Below are 16747 nucleotides of genomic sequence, written 5' to 3' on the forward strand. Positions count from 1 at the left end.
ACTCGCTAGAAAGATTTGCTAGCCTTTTACAGAGTCATAAGAGTATTAGAAATTGTTTGCATTGCTACAGCACCTTTCTGCTGAGGGATTTCAAAGAACTTCACAAACAATTAAATGAGCTTCATCTCATGACTTTGGTTCGGCATGTAATTTACAGAGGTGGATTGGCTGGCTTACAGGACATCATGCCACTTTACAAGCAAAAAACACAGAAGATATACCTACCACCTCCTATCACAGGCTGAAAAACAACCACCCGCCTTTCTTCTTTCTACTACCTGCTACAGGAAGAAAACCTCACTATTCTTTCCTCCAGTTCTGGGATATACCCACCTTATGGGATAGCAGATAGTGCTGTGAGTTGTGCTACTAAATGCAAGTGAATGGTCCTGCTCAACTGGTGCAGGCACTACTGGGATTGAGGGAACAAAACATTCATTTTACAATCATTTGTCTAGGATCAGCGCAAGTTATAACTTTAGTCTTAAAATCTGAATATTACCTATTTTATTCAATTACTTCATTCATATTTTTGTAGACAAAGAAAAATTAACATTTGTACTTCGGCTGTGATTCAGAATCCCATGCTGCTGTGGCAATAAACCGATCCAATTTAAACATTCAACTAGAGCTACAACATCCTAATGGAGGTAAATAGACTTATAGTCCTTTATTTTTCCTCAAAGCCTAACATTTTCTCCATTTAATTTTACTGGGCAATTTTTCCTGCGTTTGAATATGAAAACAAGAACTGCTTATGAAATCAGCAGTTCTTAAAATATCAGCCAATAAAATTAGGAGAAGAATGAAGGTGGTGGGGGATGTTATAAGGTGGATGTGATTTAAAGTTTCATATTATATGACTCACCAGAATTAGAGAAAACTGTTGTCCATTAAAATGGTGTGGTTCTCATTTTTCCCGTGGTATGTGGCACTGGTTTCTATCCCTCGTTATTCATAAGACACTATAACTTAGCAAGGTAACTGCCCTCTCTTCTGACCTTTTAGCATGCTTTCAGAATGCCAAAGCACTCTAGGCTGTTTTACAATAACATTATACCCTTTTTACTGATGATTAAACTAGGGAACAGAGAGATTCAGCAATTTGCCCAAGGTCACAAGAGTGTCAGGTACACAGACAGAACCAGTCCCTCTTCAACCAAGCTCTGTAGGTTTCAAGAGTCTTTTTTTTTTCTGGCTAAGTGAATTTGGGTGCTTGCAAAAGATACCCCCCTTGACAGTCCTGGAGACTGAAATCCTGTTTCCAAAGAACTTGCACAGCACAGGCAACAACGCTACAAGATTCCCCACACTGCTCCATATGCCTCAGCCCTAGTCTGGAGTGTCCACTGCTAGGAGTGAAAGCATACTTCAGTTTACATTCAATCCTTGGCCTCTTTATAAACATTATAAACAAGGGTGCCAATTGGTGTTATTTGTCATGTTATCTTTTGTGATATGGACAAATGTCCACTAGGAACTTGACAAAGACTACTAGTGCATTTCACATACCAATGACCAGTTATCAGACAGTAACAATTTTAGCTCACTACCACCTGGGTCAGATTCAAATCAGTGATCTTCTGTAGAAGCATCTGATTTCATATGAGCAAACTATAAAGCAAAATACAATGGGTGAAATCTTGGTCCCACTGAAGCCAATGACAAAACTCCCATTCAACTTCAATGGGTTTAAGATTTCACTCATTACAGTGGTCTACAATTTTTGAGAAGTTGTCTGCTTCAGAGATAAAATGTGATGTTTATTATGTATTTTGATGTGCTGAATTCAAATATGACAATTCAAACAACTGGTTGGCTACTGTTTCTAAGATATTTAAGTTTTTACATTTATGCTTATGTATATTGTGTAGATAGTAGAGTTTTAATCATAATTGTAAACCTAGGTCGTTTCACGTGTTTATGGTTGCTTTACATGATAATATTTCACCTGTCCTGTTTATGTAACACTTTAAAAATGAGCAAAAGGGTTATATAAATAAAATTTATTATGAAACAAAAGGCAAAAAACTATTATGTACATAGTTTAGTCCTACTCAGTGTCTACTCGGCGCTTCTTGGCTTGTCTCTTGTATTCATTGTAAGCACCTCTTGTCACTGTCCAGCAATAGTCTGCAAGCATTGATGGGCTCCATTTGCCCTGATAGCCTGCCAGGAGATTCCAATGCTGTAGTCTGGAGCCCAACAGCTCTGCCTTATTCTTGGGTAGTTCCAAATCCCTGACAAGGTCATTCAGTTCACCTTGTGTTATGAGGTGTAGTTCAGAGGAGGAGGATGGGAGAAAATGTGGGTCCTGTGACATTGATGGTTCAGGACCAGAAGTTTTATCCTCTTCCTCTTCCTCATCTGACTCAAGTGAGAATGATTCTGGTGCATCAGGAACCGGCAGTTCTTCTCCGTGGGGTACTGGGCGTATAGCTGATGGAATGTTTGGATAATGCACAGTCCACTTTTTCTTCTTTGACACACCTTTCCCAACTGGAAGCACCATGAAGAAGTAACAACTGCTGGTATGATCTCTTGGCTCTCTACAAATCATTGGCACTGCAAAAGACATAGATTTCCTTTTCCTGTTCAACCACTGGCGAAGATTTGTTGCACAAGTGTTGCAGCATGTGTGGGGCCCACCTCTTGTCCTGATCTCCAATTTTGCAGCCAAAATAAAGGTGATAGGCTTTCTTAACCATAGTGGTTATACTGCGCTTTTGTGATGCAAAAGTCACTTCACCACAAACATAGCAGAAGTTATCTGCACTGTTCACACAAGTACGAGGCATCTTTGCTCACTTTGGCTAAACAAAAATGTGTCTCTTTGCAAAATCAAACACTGACAAATAAGAGAGCACCTGACACTGTATGATTTCTAGAGCTGATATAGGGCAATTTGTTCAGCAGAGTGATGTAAGCTTCGTTATGATTGCATCATCCATGACTTCTAGGAATAACATGAAGCAATTCATATCATGTATGACGCAATACCAGCTTCAGATTGCAGCATTCATTGTTTTGCCTAAAAAGCAAGTACTGTCCAAACCCAGCCATAGATTTATTCATAGATCCAGTCAAAGTTGTATTGTAGTCATTTCTGGTTTAAATTGAGATCCCTTCCCTTTATAACTCACTTATCCTCCGCCATTCCCAAGTCAAGGGTCGTATATACTGACCCAATAGCATATCTTGAAAACTAGAGCCAATCAACAATTTTAAGCATCATTTTCGTTCTCAGTGACCCAGAATTAGTAAAGTTGGACTACATTTATTTCAGAAGCATTTTGGCTGTAGAGCAGTGTTATATGCATGTGATGGAATATGTGTTGTTGGGAGGGGTATGTGTGAATCGATAGCAAGAACAGCAAACGATGAACAAGTGAAAAGCTTTTTTCACATTTTACCTGTACAAAACCAAGCTCTTATAGAAGAAAAATATTGATGAAGATAGATTTCTATGATATACAACACAATGGTGACCTTGTTTTTTCTGATGAAGTAAATGAGGCCTCCACGGACTATCAAAATGAATGTGCTATTAATAACATTATTTTTAGTTGTTTACAATAACCAAGGAAAAAAGCTTATTTGATCTGTTGATACCCAATGTTTTTATAAAGCTTTAATAAAAATATTAAGAAAATTATCTTTTTAGCCTTTTCTGTATCATGGGTAATGAAAGAAAAGAGGGTGTAGAAAAAGCTTTTCAATTATTATGCAAAAATACATCTTGAAGTTGCACAGTAATGTATTAAACGAGAACAATGAATAAAATGTTAATCTCCCTCAGGCACAACAGCTCATTGTGTTGCCAGAAACAATCTAAAACAAATTTCTACCTAGTCTTTGTAGTTAAACATGAAGAAATTTATTTGAAGAAAATGCACCACAGAATGGCAAAGAGAGTACAGATTTCTTTTATTGTACTCCCCAAAATTGTGGAAATGATTATAAAATAGTCAATTCAAAGAATGTAAAATTAATGCCTGTGAAACATAACTAAGAGAAGGAACTTTTTAAACACAGAAATAGAGATGTTATTTCAGCGATGAGATATGCATAACAAAACTGATATTTGATTTATATTAGAGCCACATATCACTGTGCCTTTTAGTGTTTGGAAATACTATGCAGTTTATTAATGGATTCTCCAAATGATTATATAAATGACTACTTTTATATATTTTTCATAAATTGCAAATATTTTTCTCATGCTTTTAATAACCTCTTGAAACAAAAATCAATTTCTCTACTGAAGTACATTTTTCCCATTGTTGTGGTAAGGCAGCTCTCAAGGGCTGAATTACCGACTGATAAAAAAAAAACCATGGGTTTTCTAAACACATAATGGAGGAGAAAAGGTATCATACTACAAGAGTTATCAATGGTTATCAATCTTGACAGTGTCACTTAAACATTACGTGGTTAAACTATGCTAATTTAGTAACATGTTACACTCTTCAAAGATGACTGCCTCTCCATAGTAACACTTTTTGAAAACATAGCTTATTATACCATGACAAAAATAAATTAATCTAGAGCCAAAAGATTCTAAATCCTTTTCCCACGACACCATCATTAGAAAACAAACTATTTTCCTTTTTAACTCTAGAAGATGTTAGTGTATACCAAAATACAGACCATGCTTCTATAACCCTACCTCTTTAAGAATGTGACAGCTTTGTCTACAATGAATTTGAAATATGATTTGCTATAAAACTGCTTGAAACTGTGAGGCTTTAACAAAATCTGAAACATCTACATAAGAAGGGGAAAAGAGCTTCTGAATAGATAAAAGTAAAATCTTGATTCTTATATAAAAAGTAATGCATTTTAATATGATTTTTTTGCCTGATTTATGTAGAGCTTTGTGTTTTTCATTTTCCCTAACCTGTCACACTGTAGTGATGAATGGTACATTTTAGCATCAAGTTTGCCATGAGCAATAAAGTCAGTGCCCCCAAAGAAATATTAATGTATTTTCACTACTCTCCCTCACCAGAGTTTTCTATTATTCAGCTTATTTGGTTTCACTTCACATAGTTGGTTGACATCATTTTCACAAAGTCTCTCATACAAATATTTTAAGATTTTACATCTTAAAAATCCCAAACAAGAAATGATGGGATGAAGCAGGGAGTACCTGCCACAGTTGAAAAGCTAGGAATGAGGTCATTTGGGAAGAAAATAGGGAAACATTTTGTCTCTTTGGAGAGACAGAATGCAAAAATTGAGACAGTATTGCTTATTGATAAAAACAAACAATCTATCTCTTCTAAATAAAGACTATTGATACTCTACGTATACTTGAAATGTTCAAAAGTCACCAGATGCACACAAAAAAAAAACCCACTGACCCACTGTATACGAAGTAGCTTGACTGATTTTCAGACTGTAAAAATAAACAGAAAAGGAAAGTAAACTACAATCAGCTGCAATACCAGAACCTCCTCTCCTCGCCCCCAAGGAATACCAAGAAGGTTTCAAGCACAGCAGGAAGATCCACAGGCATGTTTCATCAACAAAAGCAGTCTTCAAGATAGATTTTAAAAGAAGAAATCTCTTCATACCTGACACAAAAGCCATCAAGGAAATCTCTTATAAATCTATTATCCATATAACTTACCGGCATTTTAACACTATTTAGTAAATGTCCCTAAGTTCAATGTTGTAAAATAAAGTTGGTAACAAAAAGTCCTACTTTGATATACTATTGGCAGCCCTTTACAAAATTCTTAACATGTCATGGAGAAACATGTCAATATGTTCTTTTTTATCATTCAGAAATATTGCACAACCAATTTTCAAAAATACTCTAAGGGTATAGAAGTCTGTAAATGAAATGTTACCATTTATAAACACGCAGAAGGAAGAAAGGTGCACTGCATGTGCATAATCATTAGGAATGCACACATAGTCAGGGTAAGTTTGTAATACTCAAGAATCTGTCAGCACACATGTACCTCTACCATTACCATTACTAGGGCTCTTACTTCTGCACTGCACACTTTCCATGCTATCATAAGTTAGAAACAAACTGAATCCCTTTGAACTACTGCTAATATTTCTTAAGCTCTCTATCAAGTTTGGCTGGACAGCTCTCTCCTTATATGACAGAATATCTCTCTGCAGTAAACTCATTTTACTGTGGGATAGCTGACTGGAATAGGATTAGGGACTGATGCTTCACCTCTCAGACTCAGAATAATTACTAGCTTGGGTTCTCTACCATATGTGAAATGAGATCTGGTAGATACAACTCATCTACTGGGGATCAACAGGTCTCTACAACATCTACGTTTCACCAAAAAGAAAAATAAGAAAATCAACCTCACAGCAACTGAACACTGTTTATAGTGTTTGCTAATACAAAAGTATCAGTTGTGTTCTACAGCATGGGTGGCTGCACATGTGCTTGGCTGAACAGTGTCTGCTAAGCGCCTTGAGGTTTAAAGATGAAAAATACTATACAAATACTACTTCCATTCATTCGTTTGGCATAAGTGAGCATCTGTGTTGGGTCTTTCTGATGGCAATTCCCAAAAAACAGTTAAAGTAAGTACAGATTTTACAGCAAGTAGAAGGACAGAACCAAAAACTTGGATGAAGTACAAACTGTGAAAAAGCAACATAAAAAGGAAGTAGTCCATATGTCTTCACTGTCTATTCAAAGGAACATAAGATTTAGAAAGCTGTACTTGCCTTATCTTCTAAATGTAATTTTAAAAAGCGGAGGTAAGCCACAGGTGCAAATGCATCAGCTGAATGTACAACTACTTGAGATGAGTCCCTGAAATACAGAATCATAAACACTGTATTTTAATGCATGGTTTTATGGACAGGCAATGCCATTGTCCCTCCACTACTATTCACACTATGGTTTGCCAACTACTGCTCAAGGGTTTTGTTGTTTTAAAAAACTGGTTAATTAAGAGAAACTCTTTTTGTCATAAGTTTTGGTTTAATATAAAAAAAAACCTCAGCAGACTCTCATAATTTACATTTTATTTCACTGTCATAAATTTAATTCAGAAAACATAAACCATTAAACAATGGAGTTTTAGCTTCGGCTTCCTTTTCAACTGCAAAATGTGTGGAAAATGAATACAATTTACACCCATTTTAAGTCTATTTCAAACTTTCAGAGCAGTGTAACCAGCCTTAGTGTGAATGAAAATCAGGCCCACTGAAAGTAAGTATAAATGACATGATGACCCAAGCACTGATGACACAACAGTAAGCCAATCTTTTGTTAGTCAAGAGAACCACTAAGTTTTTATTTTATCAGCATTTTAAATCTTGGGATAACTTCAATTCCCACTAAATAATGCTCCAGGAATCACTATAATATTTGTCCCATTGAAAAATCTGATTGTGCCATTTAACTATCTTACACCTCATGTTGAAGGATTAGTAGACACAACTTGCTAATGCCAAATGCATTAATGGGAATGGTGTAAACTTCAGATACGCTGAGTGAAACTAGTTAATATTTAGTTTTCATTTTTACAGTCCTAATCTGTCAACCTCCAATTCATAAGAGGCAGTATCTATTGCCCTCGCCTGCACTGTTTCAAAACTAGAACATTTAGTAATGGAATTAAGATAGGCAAGGGAAAATACAGTATCAGAAGATGAAATACAAAAAAAATCTCAGAAGGCATAAGAGAAAGTCATATAAATAAAAAGTATTGGGGGCGGGGGTTTGGTACTCAGTAAAGCTACTGGCCCACAGATAGTTCACTTGGAATTACACTGAAGTAACTAGTCTTGACATTTTCACTAAGGAAGTGTAAGTACAGATACTCTACTTCGTAAACTGAGACTTTTCAGGATGTAATCTATTTACAGAGTAAGTGGAAGATATCCAGGGGGTCAAATGATAAAATTAAGTTAGTTAAAGGAAGGACATTGGCATCAGCTAGAGAAACCAGTGTTTAATGTCAGAACACAACCAATGAGTGTTCTTATCGCAAATAATCCCTAGAACATTTTGGATCAGATCCTCAGCGCATCTAAATGAGCATAGCTATATTAATTTCCAAAAGGTGATGATCTGGCTTATTGTTAGCAGGACGACATTCAATGTAGGTTAGAAATAGCAATATTGGGAGCAGAAAGATTTAAGCTGAAAATCCACTGGTGAATTTTACAACTGCTTTGTTCCCAAGGGTTCACAATTTTGGTACACCTGATAGATGTCTCTTTGGAAAACATTAAAGAACAGCAATGGGCAAAAAGTGACTGAAAAAATGATATCTTTTTTATAGAAGATACCTACTTTGTTCTATATTCAGACTCTCATTTTCTACTTCACTAATTAAAAAATAAGTTTCTGCTACCAATACTTCAAAAAATTATACCTTGCTCTGAAAAATCGATACAATGAGAGAGATATAGGTGTTATATTTGTTCACACATAAATAGAATTATTAACTCTAAGTTCCGTTGGTATTGCTAAACTGTAGAAGAACCCAGCTTGCTGTCCAGATCCCAGGTTCAATTTATAGGGCTGGAAGTTAGAAAACTTCTAATTTACTTGGCAACTGAACAAATTTTATATTGTGTCTCTGAGAGAGAATAATGATTTTTCAGAAGCAAAGTACCCTTTAAATAAGGGATTTGCCTACATGAATAATTAGTTCATGTCATGCTGGGGTGAGACTTTACCCCATGCTAGCCTGGGATGGTCTATGTACATGTGCTGCTGATGCCCATGAACAGTTTGTGAGAGTGCTTTGATCTAGTCATCTTTGAAATGAAACTAGCTCAAAGCGCTCTAGTTGTTCGTGTAGATAAGCACTAAGACACAGTACTACATAAGACTTCATAGGTGCAGGAATTCATTTCTAATATACCTATTTAAATAATGCCAATGAAACTAGAAATATCTGAAAGCATTTGGTCAGACTTGAATGATTTCCTTAAAGAGTATCATTTTTCTTGATAAACATGCTTTGGAATTGATCATTAAAAACTCCTAAGATGATAACATAATACCAAGGGACAGCTTTCATGAATGAATGCCGATGCATTTTTGAATCATGAGCACTAAGAAATTATTGATAATGAAATCTGTGGCTCAGTTGTATATAGCTATTAAATGAAGACAATAAAATATTCCTGTATGAAAACAAATAATTATCTTTAGTCATTCATTTTGAATTCTGTTCTCATGCAAAGCAGGAAGTGGAAACGGATAAAATTCATACATACAATAAGAGATGGATTGTAGGAATGCCACAGAATTTAATGATGATATTCTTGATAAATGTTTCTTGTTTATTGATTAATTTCCAGGAAATATTTAGGGAAGTCTATTTCTTTTCTCGAATGCATACATTTCCTACTTAGAAATGATGATGTTAAGGTATGTATGTATGAACATATGTATAAATAAATAAATAAGAGGACACTCTTTTTATTTGTTTGCTTTTTACTGTATTTGGCATTAAATAAGGTGACCAAGCTGAAAAAACTAAGAAACACTGCAGTAGAAGAGGGCATCTCAGACACCCATCAAGAAGAATAAGGTAAGTACAGTGGATTTGAACAAAGAGAGTAGAGAAATGGTAGTTCATAGCAGTTGTGTAAGTTTGGTTAATTCTGTGAGGATAAATTTGAGGATGGTCTGTGGTTGGATAGATGGGTTCTACTAGAGTAGGACAGGAGTGAAGGGAATTTGGGGATATATACATAAGTAAGGCTGCGAGTCTGTCACAGAGAACACAGATTCCGTGACTTTCCAGGACCTTTGTGACTTCTGCAGTTGCCGATGCAACTGACTCCAGGGCCCATGACACACCAGGAGTGGTCTCGTGTCGTTCCCTTGCCAGCACCAGCAGCAGTCCTGGATAGCGCACAGCTGTCCCCACTTCCTCGGAGCACCAGCGGTGCCCTGGAGCTGCCCCCTCCATCAGACCTCCCCCAAGATTTTGTCAGGGGTATATAGTACAGGTCTTGGACCATGAATTTTTGTTTACTGCCCGTGACCTGTCCATGACTTTTACTAAAAATACCCATAACTAAATCTTAGTCTTCTATAAAAATAATTTAAAGATTTAAAAAAATCATCTCATGGATGCTGTAATTATCTCAAAACTAAATAGCATAAACCCAGAAAATTCAGAGTTAAGGTTAAACTTCAAAGTGTTCCAAACATGCTAAGTTACAGAAATGCAGTTAGGGCACCCAAATACTGTCCAGTACAAATACCATGACAGAAAAAAAATATGAAACAATCCAACTAAACCCGTATCCCCCCACCCCACCCCTCCAAAAACCCCAACAGTTTAATTTAATCTGGAACCAGAGACACTAATATGCATTAAACATGAATGTATGGTTATTGCATGGTATCATTGCAGGGCTAAGTTAAGATTGTTTGGCTGCTTCAATTGAAGCAAAAGGTTAAGGTCTTTTTTTCAGAAGTGCTGGGCATCCACAGGTGTCGTTGACTTCCATGGGAACTACAAGTGCTCAGCACCTCTGAACTAGCAAGTCTAGGTGATTTGTTGAAAAAATTATAGTAGACTCTGGCAAAACTAGATCTCCTGACTTTCCTTCCTGTTTTGGCCACAAGTTCATCCTTTCTCTCCTAAATTTTGCATATCTTTAAACTTGTACATCTTCAGATGTCTAATTCAATTAACTCAGCATGTCCCTCACAAATTCTCCTCTGACATGAGAGGATACATGAGAAATTTCAGTAGTAAGAGATATTTTCAAAGGGAGCTTGGTAGGGGAAGGGTAGGAATAAAATCAGTCTTATAAGGGAAGGCGAGTCACAGAGCCTTAATTAGACTGCCATCATTCCGTAATAAAGCAAACATCACTACTGGCAATTTTCTCTTATCCACAAATCTAGCAGACTGCCTTTCTGTTCAGCGGAAAAATTGAGGAAATGCATTTTGTCAGACATTACACGTATGATAAAAACATCATCCAGGAAAAATACTACCCAGGAGTCTATTTACTATAATAGGTGAGTTAGATTTTTTCTTTCCATGTTTTGTGGGGAAGACTCACCTTCACTGTTTTTTGCTGGGATCTACATATCATGCAACCACAGGTTTTTTTTAGGGAGAAGAACTGGACTAGTTTAGTACATAGGATTTTTGTGACTTTAAAAGTCCTTAGAGATACTTGTATATCTTCATCTAAGCTTCAAAATTTTTCTGAGGTGAAATATATTTGAACTATGACAATCTAACCACCTAGCACTTACACCACCATAGTGAATGGAATAGCCTACCTACAGTCTCTAGAGTATCTAACAAAATAGCCAAGGACCTCTAAAAAAGCAATAATAGTGTCACAGATTCATAGATTCTAAGGATTCTAAGGATCCAGAATGGATTTATTGTGGTCATCTAGTCCGAACTCCTGTATAACACAAGCCACAGAATCCGCCCCTCTCCCCCGACCACCGAAATTCCTAGAGCATATCTTTTTAAAAATCCATCCAATCTTGCTTTTAAAATTCTCAGTCATACAGAATTCTCCATGACCCTTGGTAAACTGTTCTAATAGTTAATTAACCTCATTGTTAATTTTTTTAACGCCTTATTGCCCGTCTGAATTTGTCTAGCTTCAACTTTCAGCCATTAGATCTTGTTATAACTTTTTTGCTTGACTAAAGAGCCCATTATAAAATATTTGTTCTCCATGTAGGTACTTACAGACTGTAATCAAGTCACCCCTTAACCTTCTCTCTGTTAAGCTAAACAGTTGGTGCTCCTTGAGTCTAACACTATAAACACATTTTCTAATCCTTTAATAATTGTGGCTATTCCATGAACCTTCTCCAATTTATCAACATCCTTCTTGAACTGGAGACACCAATAGCCGATGAATCAGTGTCAAACACATTGATAAAATAACCTCTTTACTCGTACACAAGATTCCACTGCTTATGCATCCAAAGATCATATTAGTTATTTTGGCCACAGCATTGCACTGGAAACTCAAGTTCAGCTGATTATCCACCCTGTCCTGAAATCTTTTTCAGAGTCACTGCTTCCCAGAATAACGTCCTCTATGACCTACATTTTTTGTTCTTAGAGATACACATTTACATTTAGCCATATTAAAGCCCATATTGTTTGCTTGTGCCCAGCTTACTAAGCGATCCCGCTTGTTCTCTGTCAGTGATTTGTCCTCTTCATTATCTACCACTCCCCAATTTTTGTATTGTCTGCAACCTTGATCGGTCATGATTTTATGTTTTCTTCCAGGTCACTGAGAAAAATATTAAACAGCATTGCCAACAACTGATTCCTGTGGGATGCCACTAGAAATCCACCATCTCAGTGATGATTCTCCATTTACAATTACGTGTTGCAACCTATCAGTTAGCCAGTTTTTAATCCATTTAATGTGTTCCATCTTAATTTTCAGAGGGGAAGCCGGGTTAGCCTGTATCCATAAAAACAACGAGGAGTCTGGTGGCACCTTAAAGAAACGACCCTTAGATTAGGTGCCAAATGTAGTTCCACCAGACCTGAGAGTAAGGATCATAATATAGCCCTCCAAAGTAATCCTCTCCTCTCTTTAACAATAGCTGACACTTTTTAGTAAGACATGAAATCATTTTACTGCAGACTTGTCTGTATTCAGGCAGGGACTTCGAAGGGCTTGAGTTAAGCACCCAACCCCAATGTGTGTGAGTGTGTGTGTGTGTGAGTAAGAAAGAAAGAAAGAAAGAAAGAAAGAAAGAAAGAAAGAAAGAAAGAAAGAAAGAAAGAAAGAAAGAAAGAAAGAAAGAAAGAAAGAAAAGCAGCCAAACAAATTTCAGTGCATTGATATGAACATATCTTATGATGTTAATTAACACATTTTATAACAAACGTAGACTGAATGCTAGTCACTCTTTTTCTGGATGATGCTGTTGTGCACCAATATTACCAATTATCAATACAATGCTGATCAGACCACAACATTTTGTCTGGCTGAAAATAGAGGCCTTGATGAAGTCACTGTATCAAACGGGTCTTATCTGTAAAATAATAAAGTGCCATAAATGCCTGCTCCTTTTCCTACTGAAATGGATGGTAATTTGCCATTGATTTCAACAGAATAGTATCAGCCCCTTAATTGCACAGTAAATTTGTCACATTTCCTCTATTGCTCACTACTGCTAGAAGAAGATATAAAAGAATGGGCCTGTTTCACTACAGCACTAAATGTCCATATGTGCCATAGTGCTGACCTTCCATAAGTTGATGTATCTGAAATGGTATGCAAGTGACATTCCATTCTTAGAGACTGTTTACTTGAATAAGAATAGGAACAATAGTCAAAACATCTCAAAATATACAGGTTAAGCTATTCAACATCATGTACTGTGAAACCTGAATCAAGACAGAGAAATTTCCCATATCCCTCTAAACAGATTTTAACAAATTTCAGCAAAGAAATAAGCTACTCAGAGTAGCTGGATGTATTCAAGCAAAGTTTACATTTAAAAATGTCCCCTTAGTAACTGATGGAAAATGTTTAGCATTATCATTCTAAGTCACTGAAGTTGAAAAAAGAAAAAAAAAAAAAGACATAGAGTTAATGGAACCCGCAGGCTACTGATGTGGCAGTTTATCAAATGTAGCTGTAATGAAAGATAAATATTACAGGCAATTCGCACTTCATGAAAGGATAAAAGTGTCAGTGTGTAGGTACCAGTTTTACTGCAGGCCATAATCAGCAAGTAAACGAAAGTGCAAATGTCTAAAAAGTTTATAGCCTTCTATGAAGGCCTCGTCTTGTCAGGCACTGATTTAGGTTTTCAGAGGACTTTGCCAGCGTTAAACAAAGTGAATGTTTGTGAACTTAGAGGACATGTTCTACTCCTGCCAACAAATGTTGCCTCAAGCTAAATGTTAATATGTTCCCATCACTTAAATTTAAGGAAGGGGAAGAAACAGTTCCTTACACAATTATCTTCTTCTTAAACAGAGGACAGTCCAAAGTGAATGTTTCATATTCCCCACCTTCTCCACAAACATGAACTTCATACTTCTTACAGAGCTGAAACAAAAGGAAAAAACAGGTAGTTAGAATAATTGCTGCTCTTATACATAGCGTCAAATGTATTTTACTGAAAATGTACGTGTGTACAGGGCTTATAGTAACTTTCTCAATCTAGGTGTCTCACTACAACTCTAAAACAAGGAACAACCTCTAAAATGCACTGCATGTACTTGTAAGTTTCTGACTCTCCTATACAGTACTTTATACAAACTGATTCATAATACTTTTAAAGTTCCAAAAATTACTGCCATGTTGGTTTCCATCTCTGCAATAGTTACACTTCACCATCCAGATAAAACATCTCAGTGACTGCACTCCACTAGAAATGGAAGGATGTTGAAATAAGATTCCTTTAGGAAACTGGCTGGAAAATAACAATAACCTTTACATCCGCTCCCAGATCTCATTATACAGTCAGTGAGATATCTTGTGTTGTAAGCTCTCACCAGAAGCTACTGAATTCAGCGAACACATATTATTATTATAGCAACAGGTTTAACAATTGTGCTCTATGTATTTGTTGGCATAAACTCTTTTCCAAATCTTCAAGTAAAAGAGTTAATCCTGGCCCCACTAAAGTTAATTGCAAAACTCCTACTGACTTCAGTGGAGCTGGGATTTCATCCTTAGAGGAGAAGAAACATTAGCCATTTTCTTTTGGTTACATCCCTGAACATTTTTCATATCTTTTTTTGCACTTTGTTTTGTATTTACCTGATAGACAAGCCAGATACATCATACATGAAAGTAAATGTAACAGGTGCAAAAGAATACTATTTGTCTGGTTTTAATCATCCTAAATCCTCAATTTAGCAGTTTCTCACTTGAGGCCCGATCCAAAGTTTTGCTTGAGTAAAGAACGTAGAGCCAATCTCTTGAACAGTACATTCTAATTCTGTTTTAATAACACTGTAATGGTACATTGTAACCATGCAATGTAGGAATTTAATTATGCTAAGAGCACACATTAAATCTATGATACAGTAAAAATGCTAATTGGACACAGTACAAAGCTTTTCTAGACTCATGATTCCACTCCTGCACCTCACGATTTTGTGGTTATAATTTGACTTTTAAGTGGGCCTCATTCTTTTTAAGAAAGTGATAAACATTGTTACTCTTGTTCTTGTATTATCTTTTAAGAGGTTCATCCTGCAATCTCTCCCTTTGTGGAATTTCCATTTACTTCACCGGGAGTTATGTGCATGGAGGGTTTCCTTGAATGGGAAGATTGGATGCCAGAATCAGCACTGAAAGCTGATTTGAATGCACTGGGGGGAGTTGGGTCTGGGGTTTCCATCAGGGCAAATGGAGCTCATTGGATCAGGGCAGAGATTTAGGGCAAAATCCAGGGCCTTTTCCAGGCAGGTGACTGTACACTGATCTAAAATGCTGCAGTGGAGTACACAGAGGAACCCACCAAGCCTCCACAGGTTGAAAAGGCCAGAAGCATCTGGAATGGAGAGTTTTGGCAATTAGCCACCAAAAAATCATATATGTTACATGAATTATTCAGGGACAATAGGATACACCTCTCTGACTGGGAAGGATATATTTTTGACCAGTGTTAGGGAGGGAACTGTTAACTATGGATACGTCTACACAACAAACTAGGGGTGTGAAGCCTCTACTTGTGTACACATACTCACGCTAGCTCTGATTGAGCTAGCACAGGTATAAATAGCAGTGTAGATGCAGTAGCAGTGGTAGCGGCAGAGGAGGCCTGGCTGAGCCCTTCTGAGTACAAACCTGCCTGAAACCAGTGGGTATATACTAGGCACAGCTCAGCTATGCTTCCACTGATGCTACCAATGCTACTGCAGCTACACTGCTATTGATACTTGTGCTAGCTCAATGAGAGCTAGCGGGGGTATGTGTATATTAGCAGGGAATCAGATTCCTAGCTTAGAGTGTAGATGTAGTACATCTGGGTACACAGCCGGGGTGGAAGGGAGGCAGTCAAGCTAACTGTTGGCACCTCCTCATGGCAAGTGTACAGTGGAGGTACTCATTCACTCATGTCTGGTAAAGTGAGGCGACAACCCCCATTCCCAGACCCTTAACCCTCAAAGGAGGGGAAGGCAGTGGGCTTCCAGCAATGGACTAAGGCATACTAAGGCGGGGTGGGGGCTAACAGCAGCTCTCCACCGGGGGAAATCGTGACCTGCATTGTACATATTTTAGCTGGATAGTTCCCAGAGGAGTTGAATTAATAAAGCTGCTGCCTAATTAAACCACATTACTTGTACCTTCTCTGTCTGTGTGTGTCCAAGACAATGGAGGCCTGTATCCTGGAAAGCAGTAATTCTGAAAAGGATTTAGGTGTCACGGGGGACAAGCAACTCAACATGAGCCCTCAGTGTAATGCTGTGACAAAAAAGGCGAATATGATCTTTGAATGGATAAACAGGGAAGTAGTGAGTAGGAGTAAGGTGGTTTACTTGGTCCTGTCTGAGCACAATGAATTCTCAATGAGTTCTCAACGTCCCTTCCAGTGTTACATTTTTAAGATTCTATGATTGTACTTTGTCTTCTGCACTGGTGAGACCAACACTGGAATACTGTGTAGAGTTCTGGAGTCCACATTTGAAAAATCAGAAAGGGTGCAGAAACGAGCCACAAAAATTATTCAAGGGCTGGAGAAAATACCTCAGAGTGAGAGACTTAAAGTGTTCAATCTGTTTATCTTATCAAAAAAAGATTGAGAAGTGAC

The 16747-nt window shown here is 37.2% G+C and overlaps 1 protein-coding gene across 7 annotated transcripts in view; it reads right to left on the reverse strand.

Annotated features, from left to right (window-relative positions):
- The window catches only part of DPH6 (diphthamine biosynthesis 6), a 382018-nt gene that overhangs the window by 228955 nt on the left and 136316 nt on the right, over window positions 1–16747 (reverse strand). For all 7 annotated transcript variants that reach the window (XM_030559373.1, XM_030559372.1, XM_030559370.1 and 4 more), the window contains exons 7-8: window positions 13937–14031; window positions 6712–6799 (exon numbers count right to left, since the gene is read on the reverse strand). In XM_030559373.1, the coding sequence (XP_030415233.1) occupies window positions 6712–6799; window positions 13937–14031 (183 nt within the window). The remainder of the gene's footprint in view (window positions 1–6711; window positions 6800–13936; window positions 14032–16747) is intronic.

This window comes from Gopherus evgoodei, chromosome 4 (assembly GCF_007399415.2).
Source record: "Gopherus evgoodei ecotype Sinaloan lineage chromosome 4, rGopEvg1_v1.p, whole genome shotgun sequence".
Taxonomy (NCBI): Eukaryota; Metazoa; Chordata; order Testudines; family Testudinidae; genus Gopherus; species Gopherus evgoodei.